The 16,793-nt window shown below is 35.4% G+C and overlaps 1 protein-coding gene and 1 pseudogene across 3 annotated transcripts; one reads left to right on the forward strand and one right to left on the reverse strand.

Annotated features, from left to right (window-relative positions):
- Positions 1-8,435: 8,435 nt before the first annotated feature.
- LOC120162177 lies at positions 8,436-9,909 on the reverse strand (annotated as a pseudogene).
- A 1,898-nt stretch (positions 9,910-11,807) lies between these two features.
- On the forward strand, positions 11,808-13,961 carry LOC120161639 (serine/arginine-rich splicing factor RSZ22-like). 3 transcript variants are annotated; one of them, XM_039171854.1, is made up of 6 exons: positions 11,808-11,897; positions 12,116-12,237; positions 12,330-12,418; positions 13,006-13,249; positions 13,343-13,456; positions 13,646-13,961. In XM_039171854.1, exons 2-6 carry the CDS (start codon positions 12,149-12,151, stop codon positions 13,680-13,682), a joined length of 573 nt encoding a protein of 190 aa, XP_039027785.1. In that variant the 5' UTR covers positions 11,808-11,897; positions 12,116-12,148; the 3' UTR covers positions 13,683-13,961. The 3 variants fall into 3 exon arrangements, with proteins under 3 accessions (XP_039027785.1, XP_039027787.1, XP_039027786.1); XM_039171856.1 differs by having other exon boundaries at positions 13,352-13,456; XM_039171855.1 differs by having other exon boundaries at positions 11,816-11,897; positions 12,094-12,237.
- The last annotated feature ends 2,832 nt before the right edge of the window (positions 13,962-16,793 follow it).

The following is a 16,793-nucleotide window of genomic DNA, read 5'->3' on the forward strand; positions in this document are numbered from 1 at the left end:
CCAACAAATAGCGAGAACTTCTGATCTGGTATAGTATGAGTATGCTGTTTTGCTAATAGAACAATGTGTTTATTCTTATTAGATGTCCAGACATAATAGCTCCCGAAGTGAAGCGGGAGAAGATAGGCATGCTGAAAGCAGTAATTCACCTGCCCTGGCCAGGCAGGGTGAAGAACATGCATCTCAAGGAGTGCCTGTGCAAGATCAAGATACATTTTTCAGAACGTTAGACGCTATTCTGACGCGTCTTCAACCTCCTGCTCCACTAACTCAAAGAATTAATGTAGCAAAAGAGTTGAGAAGTTTAGGAGCTCCCGAATTTAAGGGAGAAGCTGAGGAAGGTCCAGTGTCAGCGGATCTTTGGTTGAATGATTTGAAAATCATGTTAGATGGTCTCCACTGTTCCGAAGTGGAGAAATTAGATGGAGTTGTGTCTTTATTGAGGGGTCAGGCGAGGATATGGTGGACGAACGTCACCATGAGGATGTCAACCGATCAGTTGACTTGGTCATTGTTTTTAAAATAATTTAAAAACAAGTATATTGGAGACCAATTTATCCGACAAATGAAGCAGGAGTTTATGAATTTGAAGCAGATGAGCCGCTCTGTATATGAGTACGAATGTGAGTTTAATAAGCTGAGCAGGTTTGCAGCTGAGCTTGTGCCTACTGAAAAAGATGCTTGCGAATGGTTCGTGGAGGGCTTGCGCCCTAGACTTAAAGAAATGTTGATAGTATTAAACCTGTCCTTGTTCCAGGAGGTGATCAATCGTGCAAAAGCTCTTGAAAGGGCTAAGAATGAACGATTTGGGGACTCAAGAGTTCAGACATCAAAGAGGACGACTACTTCTTCTAGTTCAGTACCAATAAAAAGGGGAAGAGACTCGAGATTTCGATCACAAACTAGATCAGAATCAGTTGCATCGTTTGCTAGGGGAGCAAGTCAGGCAAGACCTAGACAGACGCAGTCAGTGGAATCTGGTGCTGGAAGATCTACTCCGGGTCAAGGGAGACTGTGTCAGCATTGTGGGAAAAACCATTATGGAGCTTGTCGTATGGCTGCTGGGACTTGTTTTCGATGCGGAGATGCCGGACATTTTGTCCGGGATTGTCCATTGATTGTTGGTGAGCCGGCACCATCTGGAAGAGCTGGTTCTTTCTCCCAAAGAAGACGAGAAAGAGGCAGAGGAAGAAACCCGTCTGAATTCTCTGCTCAACCTGAAGTTCGATCCACTGCTCGAGTATACAACCTAAAGACAAGTGAAGACTGTGATGACCCTGATATTATAGCAGGTACTTTTCAGTTGTATGATAAATTAGTATTGGTGCTGATTGATCCGGGTTCTAATTATTCTTATATTACAAGTAAGTTAGTAAAGGAGTTGGGGATTCCCTTAGAAGCTACGAGTAATGAGATTATAGTAACAACTCCGTTAGGCCATAGTGCCCGGGTGAATAAAGTCTGTAAGGGGTGTCCCATAAAGGTTCAGGGAATTGAATTCCCTGCTAATCTGATGGAATTACCCTTTGACGAGTTTGAAGTGATTCTGGGAATGGATTGGTTGTTCCGTTATTATGGAGATGTTAGTTGCAGATTGAAAAAGGTAACTCTGAAAAGTCCAGAAGGAACAGAGATAAGTGTGAGCAGTGAAAAGTTTAATCCTTTAGCAAATGTAATATCAGTGATGTCTGCCAAGAAATTATTGCTACAAGGATGTCAGGGTTTTCTTGCAAATGTGATTGATTCAAGAGCTCAAGAGAAAAGGTTAGAGGAGATTTCAATAGTTCGAGAATTCCCTGAAGTTTTCCCGACTGAGTTACCAGGATTACCTCCGGATAGAGAGGTAGAATTCCAAATTGAAATAATGCCGGGAACAGCTCCGATTGCAATGGCACCTTATCGGATGGCTCCGAAGGAATTGCAAGAGTTAAAGAATCAATTGCAAGATTTGTTAGAAAAAGGATTTATTCGACCAAGTGTGTCACCTTGGGGAGCTCCGGTGTTATTTGTTAAAAAGAAGGATGGATCAATGCGTCTCTATATTGATTATCGACAGCTTAATAAGGTGACCATCAAGAACAAGTATCCCCTTCCGCGCATTGATGACTTGTTTGACCAACTAAAAGGAGCTTCGGTATTTTCGAAGATCGATCTACGTTCGGGTTATCATCAATTAAAGATCCAGGAGAAAGATATTCCGAAAACAGCTTTCAGAACGAGATACGGTCATTATGAATTCATCGTAATGCCATTCGGAGTAACGAATGCACCTGCTGCTTTCATGGATCTTATGAACAGGATTTTTCAGCCCTATCTGGACCAGTTTGTTGTTGTCTTTATTGATGACATACTGGTTTACTCGAAGTCCATTGAAGAGCACATCACACATTTGAGGCTAGTTTTGCAAATTCTCAGGGATAAAAATCTCTATGCGAAATTGTCTAAATGTGAATTTTGGCTAGACGAAGTAATTTTCTTAGGGCATGTGATCTCGGCAGTTGGGATTAGAGTAGACCCTCAGAAAGTTAAAGCTATAATGGATTGGGAAGTTCCTAAGAATGTGTCTGAAGTTCGGAGTTTTCTGGGACTTGCCGGTTACTATCGAAGATTCGTTAAGAATTTTTCGATGATTGTGCTGCCTCTAACAAAGCTAATGAGAAAGAACGTACCATTTGTTTGGACTTCTGAATGTCAAGAAAGCTTCGAAGCTTTAAAGAGAATTCTGACGGAAACTCCGATATTGGTTCAACCGGAATCTGGCAAGAATTTTGTAGTATACAGTGACGCATCCCATAACGGGTTGGGGTGTGTATTAATGCAAGAAGGAAAAGTGGTAGCGTACGCATCGAGACAGTTGAAACCACATGAAAGGAATTACCCCACTCATGATTTAGAAACGGCTGCTGTAGTATTCGCTCTCAGGATTTGGCGTCATTATCTTTATGGGGAGCGTTGTTACTTGTATACGGATCATAAGAGCCTGAAGTACCATGATAACTCAAAAAGAATTGAATTTGAGACAACGTAGATGGGTAGAGTTCTTAAAGGATTATGATGTGATAATTGACTATCATCCCGGAAAGGCTAATGTGGTAGCAGATGCTCTGAGCAGAAAGACGTTTGCAGCTTTGCGAGCTATGGATGCAAGATTATCTTTAACGGGAGACGGTGGTCTTTGTGCAGAATTAACCCTTAAACCAGCATGGTTGGAACGAATAGGAGAATTGCAAAGTAAAGATGAAATGTGTTTGAAAAGAATTGAACAAGTAAAGAACAAAGAGATTGAAGACTTTGAGATTAAGTCAGATGGAAATCTATATTGTAAAGGAAGAATTGTAATACCCGACAATGACGACTTGAAGAAAGAAATATTAACAGAGGCTCATTGCAGTCCGTTAACAATGCACCCGGGTGGAACCAAGATGTATATGGATTTGAAGGATCGATTTTGGTGGTCAGGGATGAAGCGAAGCATCACCGAATTTGTGTCTAAGTGTTTGATATGTCAACAAGTCAAAGCCGAGCATCAAGTTCCATCAGGATTATTGCAACCGCTTTTCATTCCTCAATGGAAATGGGAAAATGTTACGATGGATTTTGTTTCGGGGTTACCCTTGACCCCGAACAAAAGAGAATCAATCTGGGTAATTGTTGATCGATTAACTAAGTCAGCGCATTTCCTTCCGGTGAGAACGAATTTCTCTATGGAAAAGTATGCAGAACTGTATATTAGAGAAGTTATTAGATTGCATGGAGTACCTGTTTCCATAGTCTCTGATCGAGACCTTGGATTCACTTCTAGATTCTGGAAATCTTTGCATGGAGCGTTGGGAACTCGTCTAAACTTTAGTACGGCTTTTCATCCTCAGACTGATGGGCAATCAGAGAGAACTATTCAGATATTGGAAGATATGTTGAGAGCATGCGTAATGGAATTTAAAGGATCATGGGAAAAATATCTACCGCTGGCAGAGTTCGCTTACAACAATAGTTATCAATCTAGTATAAAGATGGCCCCATATGAAGCATTATATGGAAGAAAATGTTGTACTCCATTAAATTGGTATGAACTCAAAGACCGAAGTGTTCTTGGTCCGGATTTAATTCAAGATGTAGAATAGAAAGTTCGAGAAATTCAGCATAACCTCAAAGTGGCCTCGGATCGACAAAAGTCCTATTCTGATCTTAAAAGGAAAGAAATTGAATTTCAAGTTGGAGATAAAGTGTTTTTAAAAGTGTCCCCATGGAAGAAGGTGTTGAGATTTGGTCGAAAAGGAAAATTGAGTCCTCGGTTTATTGGACCATATGAGATTGTAAAGAGAGTAGGACCGGTAGCATATCAGCTAGCTTTACCACCTGAGATGGAAGAGATACATGATGTCTTTCACGTTTCAATGCTTCGAAGATATCGATCGGATCCCTCCCATATTGTAAATCCAGAAGAGATCGAGGTATAACCGGATATGACTTATGAGGAAGAACCGATTCAAATTTTAGCACATGAAGTTAAGCAATTGAGGAACAAGACTATTCCTTTGGTCAAAGTGTTGTGGAGAAATCACAAAGCAGAAGAAGCAACGTGGGAGCGTGAAGAGGATATGCGACATCAATACCCTCATTTGTTCGTGCAATGAAAAATTCGAGGACGACTTTTCTTAAGGGGGAGAGATTTGTAACATCCTCCATGCCGGGTTAGTGATTAATTTGCAAAGTTTCAACATTTGGTGATTTAAGTAAAATGATGGAAGAGTGTAATGATTTAATTGAGTTATTTGGTGTAGGATTGAATTATAAAGAAGGGGAATTAAGAGGGTAAAAGAGTAATTGAGTAAATGAAATAATTAAATATTCCTTGGGGATTATATTAGAACCCACGTGGGCATTAGGTTTCCAGAATTCTCTCATTTCTTCTTCCTTATTTCTTATCTTCTTCTCTTCCTTCTCCAAACGTGGAGCTTGCAAGTAAAGGTAAGAATCTGAACCTTGGTGTAAGCGTATGACTGTAACATTCATGAATCTGTATTAATAAGTTTATTGGCCCATGATAGCATATTGAGAACCTAAGGTATCGGAGTAATGTGAGGTTGTGCACTATGCTGTCACCACGGCTCGTATAAATGCACCGAAGTGCCCCGTAGAATTGTACCGTAGTGCCATATAATGATGTCCATAAGGACCACATAGAATTCCTTAAGAATCATATACATATACTATGGATCAAGTATGTGTCTTTCAAGACTTCACACATGTTCCAAAGGATATACATATGTCCTAAAGAACCGCGTAGAATTGCACCGTAGTGCCATATAAGGATGTCCATAAGGACCACATAGAATTCCTTAAGAATCATATACATATACTAGGGATCAAGTATGTGTCTTTCAAGACTTCACACATGTTCCAAAGAATATACATATGTCCCAAAGAACCACGTAGACCCTCTACCCTTGGCATGCCAACTATACCTATAGTTCTCATCTACATAACATGGGCTTTTACATTTCACGTAGTCTATATCGCGTAGACATGTAATTCCTTACCTTTTCACATAGCTCATAACTTTTCCCACATATTCATGTTATATAAGGCATTTTATATGAACTCATGTCATTTCTCATAATACCGAATATGCTCATGTACCAAGATATAAAATCTAGACTTATCACAAGTCTAGAATGGAGTATATTTCTATAATCATGCTATGCATATGCACTCACCTATACTTCTTTGCCTTTTCCTCGATCGATCCTACTTGTAGATTGTTCCCGAACTTGTGTAGGCTCGGTATCTACATAAACATAATTTTCAAGATGATCATCAGATGTCTATGTCTTGAAATTAAGCTTTAATAGCTTACTAATTTAAGAAATTAATAGCTTAGTCTTTCTTTCTTTTCTTCTTTTTTTTTTCTCATGGGGAATCGGTTCCCCCCCTGGGGGTATCGGTTCCCCTCTAGCATTCTGGAAATTCATATTCGTTGAGGGGGTATCGGTTCCCCCCTGGGGGTATCGATTCCCCTCTAGTATTCTGGAATTTCATATTCGTTGAGGGGGTATCGGTTCCCCTTGAATGGGTACCGATTCCCCTAACCCAGAAATCCTATTTTGAGCCCGGAAATCATCTCATTTCAGCTCAAACATACATATTTCAATCCCTTTAATACTCTTAGCTCTCATACACTTACTTAAACTAATTATTATCCATTCAATACCTCTAAAACTAAGAAAACTACTCATCCATATAGAATTGAAGAATCTAACTCCAATTCCAACTTGTTCTAATTTCAATTCTATTACTTCATACTTCTTAATTAGCTTATTGACAAGTCAAAAATCTTATTCAAACATCAAAAACCCATCCATATCAAAATTTCATCGAAAAACTCATTTTCCAAATCTATCTCTAAAACACTCATCTTGTTGTCTTAATGTCATATAAGCTTTCCTTTAGCTTATATAACATCCCAACTTTCATTTCCAATCTTAAAAATCAAAGAAACTACCAAGGTTCAGATTCTTACCTTTACTTGCAAGCTCCACGTTTGGAGAAGGAAGAGAAGAAGATAAGAAAGAAGGAAGAAGAAATGAGAGAATTCTGGAAACCTAATGCCCACGTGGGTTCTAATATAATCCCCAAGGAATATTTAATTATTTCATTTACTCAATTACTCTTTTACCCTCTTAATTCCCCTTCTTTATAATTCAATCCTACACCAAATAACTCAATTAAATCATTACACTCTTCCATCATTTTACTTAAATCACCAAATGTTGAAACTTTGCAAATTAATCACTAACTCGGCATGGAGGATGTTACAACTAAAATCTATGGTTACTGTTTTATGGATGCACCGACTTAACGGTGATGGCTTATGGATTTGTATCATTGTATAAATTGTATCTTGGAGATACAGATTTGTAAAGTACAGCTCTAATCAAGCTGGAAAATTTTTATGGACCTAATGTGACTCTTAGGTAGGCTCTGCGGCCCTGAGATCATTCTCGGGTAGGCCCTGCGGCCCTAAGATGTGTTATTAGGTAGGTCCCACGACCCCGAAATCTATCTTGGGTAGGCTCTCAGGCCCTAAGATGTTCCCTTAGGTTAACTCTTTGTAAGATGGTTTTAAAATACGAGTTTAAAAAGCTCCATTACAGTATGGTTTATGGAATTTTACTAAACTATCATTTAATTAGTGTACCTATTATGGTTTTATCGTACTGATGGAACACACTAGGCATCCTATTCGACCTCATGAAAACGTGATAGTGTGAAAGGTTTCTTATGAACTGAGATTCATGACTTCTACTCGATGAACTTCTAAGGGAACCCCAGATTATTCCGTCCTCTGGTATACGTATGATTCAATAAGGAAATTATGGTTTCCCATTTATCTGCATGTCATATAGCATCATCTGGTAGTTCTGTATTACTGAGCTTTCCGAAGCTCACTCTATTACTCAACATTGCAAGTTAAAAGAATTGTACCAGTGCAGCTATTGACATTAGTAAGGGAGTACTTCCGGCGTTGTTGCAGAGTATAGTACATGTGATTAGGGGGAATGTAATTGTATTTTGATTTATATACGAGTCTGGAAATTTGTTTTATTTCTGCATACTGATAAATCATTTTATAAGTTACATATTTTAATAAAAGTTTTAAATTTTCCGTCATTTTTACAGTGGGTCGCTCCAGTGGCCCTAATGTGACACCCGGATCGGATCGAGCTATCCGCATCGGTATGAGGGGTTACACCTTCCATTCATTACCATTGCTTAATAAATAATCATCTCTTCTCATTTGGTGTATGGGTTCCGCTATAATAATCGGTTTGCTGTTTGTCTTTTTTTTTCTTCATCTGTGTTATCTTCTCGGTGGCAAAACCAAAAATCTCGACACTATATATTGCCTCTTGCCAAGGAATATTATAATTTTATATCTAATCGTTATGAATCTTTGATTTTTACTTAAAAATATATTGCAAATAAATAAAAACATAAAATACACCAATGGTCCCTAAATTATTGTTTTAATTATTGAAGTTTCAAAATTTACATAATGGTCATTAAATTTATTAACATGTTATAAAATGATTTTATGATGTTCTATTAATAATCAAATTTGATAAATTTAATGATCATTTTGTAATAATTTGATAAAACTTAATTATCATTTTATAACAATTTAATGATTATTTTAAACATTTTGATAATCATCTTATAATAGTTTGATAAATTTAATGATTGTTTAATAACTTTTGAAAGTCTAGTGATCAAAACAATCATTTGATAATCTTTTCAGGATCTATAGTGTATTTTACCCATAAAAATTACACACTGTATTTACCCCTAATTTTTATGATCAATATAATATTTTAACAACTAGACCATAATATTACAATTTTTAATATTATGGATCAATAATGAAATTGAAAATTTTAAACCATAGCTCCTGATGTTGAAAGCCCAATTATGGTAGAGGAAGAAAGAGGAAGGGGGTGATCAAAGGATGAAGGAGATGCTGAAATAAATATGAAGAATGAACTTAATGTATATGAATAAGAATTCCAAAAACAGCCAACACTTTATTCCCAATACAGAGGAAGGTAAATTGTCAATAACATGTACACACCCATCCTAATATCATAACATGTACGCTATACCTAAAATGGAAGTATAGTCCCTCAAATCTCTTTCTGAGATAACCCAACCAGACTGTTTTTTGTACATCTCATCGAAAGCTTCATTGAAAGTCTTCAGCCTTTTCTTTACGAGATCACGAGCAGTGGCACGGCCACCTGAGAACAGAATTAACCCTTCACGGCTTAAATGACCAGGGAGCTTACCCCGGCTTTCTCTTAAGAAGACAGCGGCATAATAATCCTTGTACTGTTCAAGTTCTTTCAACCAAGCATCTCCCATGAGCTCTCCAATTTTTGTTCCCTTTAAGTGTTTGTATAGATGCCAGTGGCAGTTCATGGCAAAAACACAGGACAGCGTAGCATCGCCATACACCTTCACCCATGTTTCCAAATTATTTACGCTTCCATCTTTGGTGAATGACAAGAACTTGGGTCAGGATTGGCCTATACTCGGCGCTGAGGAGTTTATTGCAGTATTCAGTTATGAAACACACCAATTTTGGAATGCTCCCATCCCGAGGAGGAGGGATCTGCCTCTGTAATTCCACCTGAACAAAGATTTCCCAGAAAATTTCGGCTGCACCTTCAATAACACTCTTGATGAGATCTCTTGTCAGGTTTTGGATCTCAATACATGCTGCTCCCCCAAAGAGTCTGTTGAAATCCAATCTCAATTTGTTCAAAGATGCAAATGTATCCAATAACTCGAGAAGCTTCAAAGGTTCTTTCTTGCTTTCCGTACTAGTCTTCCCAAACTGAAGAAAAGCAAGAATACCAGCTTGTGCGGTTATTTTTGCAAAACATCCCATCCAAACATCCAGGCAAATTCTCTCGAAAACATCATTACAAAGTCTGAACTCTGCCTCGAATAAATGCTTTGCTGGAACTCCAAATGTTTTCTGTCCTATATACCCTTCTATGCTCTGCACGTCACTGAACTCCGATACTGGATCTCAAGATGATCCAAATCAAGTGCCTTCAAGCTAGCTCTGACGTTTGAACTGCGAACTTCAACGTAGATTGTAATGCACGTCTCGAGCCTATTGTTAGCAATCAGCCTACCAAGAATTGCTTGGAACTTCTGAATAACAGTCACCGGTAAGGGCGACGGTGCAGTGCATGCCTGTTCGCCTAGTGATGATGATGACATCAAAAGTGGCACACTATGATCCATCAATAGTCTTCTAAACTCATTTTCCAGTTCATCCCATGCAGCATCTAAAAGCCCCCCATCAAGATGTATTATTTCGCCATCATTTTGAAACTCCATCAGGACTCGAGAGAGGCAGGTTGTACCGGCGAGCTGAGCTGGAAGGAGAGAGTTGGAACGGAATCTGAATTGGTGAGTTTTGGATTCAAATAAGGTAGACAACACTTTTAAATTTGTCCTTTTTTAACTTCAGTTTGTGCATTGAAGAAAGCGCAGTCGATCGTTGGCCAAGAGAACCGTTAGATTCATTTAAATAAGGCTCGGTTTATTTATGCGCGTTTATTATGTTAAAAATGAATATAGTTAATATTTTTCTGTTTATTTAATAAATAAATAAATATGAGTAGGAATGTATTCGGTTCATTTATATTCACGAAAAAACTCGTTTAACGATTTGTTTATTTTATGTTCATGAACTAGCTCATTAATGACTCGTTTAAATTTTTATATTTTAAATATTGATAAATATAGGAATTAGATTAAACAAATGGTAAAGTTTAGAGTTCATTAACGTTTAAATTTTTATATTTTAAATATTGATAAAAATAGGAATTAAATTAAACACATGGTAAAATTTAGAGTTTAAATTATAAACTTTAAGAATTTTAAGCACTAATGGCATAATTTTGTTATTTTTTAGTTTGCAAATGAATATATACACAAACATTACTAATGCTAAACGAAGATATAAATAAACGCTAAATGAACATATTCGTGAACGTTAAAGAAAATGTTCTTGAACGCTAAATGAACAAACATGAACACATTAAAAATAAATAAAACGAACAATATATTAAAAATTTAAATGAACATGAACCGAACATGAGAACCTTTAAAAATCAACAAACGAATACGAACATAATTTTATTTATTTAAACTCGATTCATTTACACCATTGATCATACAAGTTTTACATTTTTAAAATAAAACATTTACTTTTAATTATTCAATCAATTTACATCATATTATTAATATATAAATATTAAATTGATGAAATAATTTTATACACACGTCTAATATTCTTGGTACTATGATCATTTTATTGTCAATTAAGACTTTATCGGTCAAAAATAAAATGTAAAATATATTCAGTTTTCAAGTTATTTTTCTTAAAGTGAATATAATATAATATTTGTTCAAAAACTTTCAATCATTTAACATTAAATGTTCGTGCATCTTTGTATATATGGTGCTTGAACCCAAGATCCTAAGAAATAATGACAATTCTTTTACTATTGAGGTCACTTAATTCGTACTAGATCGTTTAAATTTTAAAAAATAATTAAATTAATCTATTCTTAATTTGTCTTGTGAGATAAGATATTAAATCATTTAATTAATATTAAAAAGTTTGAATTTTGATATGGAAAATAAAATAATCTAAATTAAAAGATCATCTCATAATAAGGTTTTGTAATATTCAATCTATATTAATCTATAAGAAAAATTATATATATATATATATATATATATATATATATATATATATATATATATATATATATATATATATATATATATATGGAAAACCCAACTTCTTTTATTACTTTATATATATATATATATGTATGGAAAACCCAACTTCTTTTATTACTTTCAAATTTGAATATTTAGTTATTTTAATAACACGATACTTTGAGGTCGTGACGTATATCATTCTCTCATAACATCACATCATCAAAAGGACTAAAAAATTCAGTTAAGAGACTAACGTGGAAGAAACAAAGTAAAGAGACCATATTGGAAAAAATGAAAATTTCAAGGGTAAAATGTTTCTTTATGTCGTGTACACCGGCAAGGATCCAGTTTCAAGTGCTATTTCCTGGTGGGCTGAGCATATTCTGCACGGAGAGGATGGATCCAATTTTGTTTTGGACTGGATCTGAAGTTATCAAATGGACCCTCAAGAATCTGGAGCTATTATAAAATGGTTCTTAGAGAGGAAGGGCAGTAGTCATTGAATAGAATTCACGAAACAAACTTCATAAGAAACAAAAATCCGAAGCAGCTGATTCCGCCACTACTACTGATTTGCGCAACTTCACAAGGTTCAGCTTCAGATCTCTCTCTCTGAATATTATTAGAAATTGCAATTTATTTTTTCCAGCTGATTATTCTTTTGCGGTTTATTTTATTTTCCCTCCTCAGTCAGGATATAGTTTCCTTGTTTCCTCCCTTTAAAAAAAAACCCTATGGGATTACCCTACGGTTAGTTTGTTCGGTGTTCAAATCAAACTTGAATAATAATGTGAGATTTGTTTCATAGGTTTCTTTTGAACTCCCCCCAAATAAAAAAGCAATGTCTCGCGTGTACGTGGGTAACCTAGACCCACGAGTCTCGGAGCGGGATCTTGAAGACGAGTTTCGTGTATTTGGAGCTATTCGGGGGTATTTTTTTTTCTCCTCCGTTGTTAACATGTGTCTCTGTATTTTAAGCATGATTCTGTATTTTAACCTAGACCCTTCATTTGTTTTTCCAGTGTATGGGTTGCCCGGAGGCCACCGGGATATGCTTTCATCGACTTTGATGATCACAGAGACGCTGAGGATGCCATTCGTGGATTAGATGGTATTTTCCAACAATGTTTTCTTGTTTTTTATTTATTTATTATGCCACTTGTTGCATACTAAATGTTTTGTCTAGTTAGCTTTGATTCCTCTCTCTTTGTAAACCAAAGATGCAATACTAGAGAATGTCCTGGTCAGGTTAGGAGCTAGCTCATTTGTTAATGGGCTGTTCTTTCCTTGTTAAGATTTATGATGAAAATCATGGTTTTGTTATACGTATAGCCTTTGGGGTTTCTACTTCTTCAACCAGATATACCTTTATGAACTTGCTTTCTCCATGTCCACAGCTGCATGTCTATTTGTTGGGGAAGTTCGGTTATGCTGTTAGGTCAGAACTTCCAATATTGCCCACATTTGCTAATAACATGGATCATATTTACAACGGGTGCCTCTCTCCTTTTGATTTTATTATCCTATATGATTTGTATTTCTATTGTTTTTGACTGAAAAGTGTAAAGCTTTTTGGGCAAGAATGTAGTGTTTATCACTTTCATCCATCTAGAAGCAAGTACCTATTTTCTTTTTCTTTATGGAATCTTTATTGAGCATGTGTTTGTCATTTGAGACTTGCAACCTATTTTGGAACAGGCAAGAATAGCTGGAGAGTTGAGCTTTCTCATAATTCTAGAGGCAGAGGTGGTGGCCGTGGAGGTGGTGGTGGCCGTGAAGGTGGTGGTGGAGGTGGCCGTGGACGCTCTGGCGGTTCTGATTTGAAGTGCTATGAGTGTGGTGAGCCTGGTCATTTTGCTCGAGAATGTCGCTCGCGTGGCAGTTCAGGAAGACGTCGCAGCCGCAGCCCTAGGTATCGTAGGAGTCCAAGCTATGGGCGCAGGTAAGGCCTCCTGAGCTAACATTGGTAATCTTTGTGATTGATTGAAGTTTGTAATCTGTATGTGATTGGATGACACTTAGCAACCTGATGTAGAAGTTACAGTCCTCATGGACAATCCCCAAGACGCCGTAGTCTCTCCCCTCGTGGACGTAACATCAGCAAGTCTCCCCAATACCATAGCCGTGAGGAATTGCCGTATGCTAATGGGTGAAGATCCTTGAACTTGATATTAGTTGCTTAAAAAGCCTTCTTTTTCTCCAATTAAGATTTTGTCATCCTTCCTCTGTCCTATACATTTATTTGATCATTCTCACAGCTACACTTATTATACTTTTGTGTTTATACCATTTTGTTTTATGATATATGAATTAAATATTTCTACTGAATTTGGTGCAGAAATGGTGTAAGAGAGCGCCATCGGAGCAGGAGCTAAGTGCCAAGGGGATGCAGCTTTTATGTGAGGAGACTTGGATTTTGTGTGTTTAGTTTGTTTGGACTTCAGTGCTACCGTTTTTAATTGGGCAATGCCCTCTGCCTCTTGGATTTGGATAAGTTCGTTTCCGTTTTTCTATATTCTATGTTGGTTTTCTTTACTTTGTCTACGCTTTATGGTCCTTTCTGCACATTAAAGAAGAGGTTTAAGATGACGTCTATAAATTTTGTTGGTAAATGATTTCAGGAACTCTGCTAAAATTTCATGCTTTTCTTTTTCCCTTTGTGTTGAGGTGTTTTCTGGGTCTGCCTCAGTGCTTTTCTGCTTCTACAGTGCTGGCCGGCTATGGGATCTTCAATACTAGATGATTGTGGGTCCCATTTGGCATCATCTCTAGTCTCTACTTGGCTATTTGCTACTGTTTGAACGAAACTATCTCTCCGGTTGTGATGCAACCTCACTCAAACTCGAGTGGCGTCTCTTTACTTTTATCCTAAAGGGGATTTGAGGGTCTGCTTCATATTGCTTCTCTGGCAGGTACTCATGTTTGTCCTACAGAAGTTGGTATTTTAGGGTCCTTGAAACATCTAATTCCTTTGCAAAGAAGAGGCAACAAAAAGATTTAGAAGTATACTTTCTGCGTTTTCAATGTGTTTTTGATCATTCAATTGACAAGGTTTTTGAAAGCTGGGATGCTGAGCTTGCCAATCTTCATAGTTTCTAGCTGTCTGCATCTGCATCTAGATGACGAAAAGAGTCTGTTTTTGAGACATCCATTCTTTTTAAACTTAAATCGGGGATTTTTGGAATGGATTGTTTTTAAGGTGCAGAACTTGATTAACTCCGACGATTATCGTCACGGGTTAATCACAATTATTTATAGAATTGGCTGCAAAAACGGAAGTATAGTTGAAATGAATTGCCACTTCGCTTTGGTCTGGAACCGAGTATGAGCTTGTCTAGTAGTTGACTATGGTCATTGACATTAGGTACTTAATCTCTCATTGGTTTCTTGAGTCTGTTTGCTACATGTGAGATGATTATGATGCTCCAATGTTTCATCATTGGATTTATTAAACACTATGAATAAAAAGTTTTTAAGGGGCACCGTTAGATTGGCTATTCTTTTAACTCTTTTTTGTGTGAAAAAGTCCTACAGATGATCATTTAATTATGTTAGAATAATCTTTTTGGTCATTAAATTTTGTAGGGTTATAAATTGTTTTTAATCTTTTTTAATAAAACGGTCATTAGATTTTATCAAACTATTATAAAAAGATCATTAAATTTTATTAAATTGTTTTAAAACATTTTGGATAGAGTATACAAATGGTCCTATGATTGTACTATACTATTTTGTTGAGTCATTGTTATTAAAATATACAAAATGGTCTCTTGATTATAAAGAGTTATTTGTTGAGTTTTTCGATTATTAAAATTTATAAAATGATCATCTGATTATTCATTATGTCTTAAACTCATCATTTTTGTTAAAAAAATTAATGATTGTCTGAGATGGTATTAATATGTTGATTGAGATGTGATCTTATAATATTAAGCAACTATTATATTTCTGTCAGCATATTGATGTTCATTTCAAATTGTAGTTAATTTTTTAATAAAAAAAGACGAGTTTGGAATACAATGAATAATTTTATTATCATTTTGTATTTTTTAATAGTTGAGAATTCAACAAAGCAGTATCTTATAATTAAAGGGATCATTTGTGTATTTCATCTAAATAGTTTTTTAAATTTATAAAAAAAAATCACTTTTTTTTAGGCATAGTTTAATGATCATTTATAATTTATTAAAAAGAGGTTGACAAGTTAAATGTTGATAATAAATATATCAAAATAAATTATCATAACCATACTTAAATTACAATTGTTAAAAGTTAAAACTCTATCAAAATCGGATTTTTGTACTGTTGTTGACGAAGAACTCCATTTGTAAGTATTCTGTCTGCAAATCTAGACATCCTTTCTGCGAACTTTACACCTCAAATTACTTCTTTAAATTAATAAAATATTTAGTTCTTAATAAGTATACATTTTATCTTAATTTTAAATAAACTTGAACTTTTATGTTTATAAAGTTGAAGAATTTGTATTTAAATTAAAAAAATTAAAAAATCCTTAATATGCTCTTTTCCAATATATATTTTTTCTTCATGTTTCTCACTTGAAAACACTAGTATGTTTTTATCAAATCCGTTTGATGTTTTTATTAATAAGTGGCAATTTTATTCTTCGATGGTTTCACTAATTCAATACAATTTGTTGTTATTTAACTGTGGTGAATATCAACAAGTAGTAGTTGTTTTGGGGGGTAACAGATGAGCTGCTGCCTGCTAGGAGTAATTGGTTAAATCATACCTATTACAACATAATCTTAGGTTATATGTAGAGAACGAAAAAAGAAATTTAATAAAAAGGATTGAACATTTTAGAGAAATTAATTGAATTGTGGGTGAGAGAGAGAAAGCATTTAGAAGTAACTGAACTTTCTATTCTTCCAATAATAGAAAGAAGAAAATAAATAAATAAATAATGGTGTGGGGAAGCCAAATTAATGGTGTGGTTCAGAAATATTCAATGAAAATAAAGGCTGCTTAGCTTCTTGTCCGTCGTATACCTTTCTTTTCCTTCCTTCTTCTCAACAGATTAATTACACATTACTTCCTCAAATTTCATTAATTTATATTTTGCACCAAACCTTTATAATTGATCGGGACTCTTAGTTGTGCTGACAATCTAAGTAAAAACAAAGTTTTTTTTAATAGTCTGATATTATTATAATATAGTATCTATTTAGATATTTTTTTAATTACTAATATTTGATAATATAGACAAATCCTATAAATACACCCGTTCGAATTGGATCATAAAAAAATATTTCTTTTAATTGTATAAAAATATTTAAATTATATCCGTCTGTCAACTCTCTTTTTGTGTAACCCCCTAGACCCAGTCTATGCGTTTCGACTAAGTCTAGCGGATCAAATCCATGATTTTTAAAGACATTTTCCGAAACCCTTATTCGATCAATATAAAATCACATTATAAATACATTTATAAAAGGATATAATAAATTACGATAAAACCTAAC

The sequence above is a fragment of the Hibiscus syriacus genome, unplaced genomic scaffold (genome assembly GCF_006381635.1).
Source record: "Hibiscus syriacus cultivar Baekdansim isolate YM2019G1 unplaced genomic scaffold, ASM638163v2 tig00111402_pilon, whole genome shotgun sequence".
NCBI lineage: Eukaryota > Viridiplantae > Streptophyta > Magnoliopsida > Malvales > Malvaceae > Hibiscus > Hibiscus syriacus.

Bases quoted from the DNA above. Each gene is read 5' to 3' on its own strand.
- LOC120161639 (XM_039171854.1), top strand. From the start codon at position 12,149: ATGTCTCGCGTGTACGTGGGTAACCTAGACCCACGAGTCTCGGAGCGG. The intron at 12,238-12,329 runs GTATTTTTTTTT...TTGTTTTTCCAG, and splicing joins GTATTTGGAGCTATTCGGGG to TGTATGGGTTGCCCGGAGGC. The intron at 13,457-13,645 runs GTGAAGATCCTT...AATTTGGTGCAG, and splicing joins GAATTGCCGTATGCTAATGG to AAATGGTGTAAGAGAGCGCC.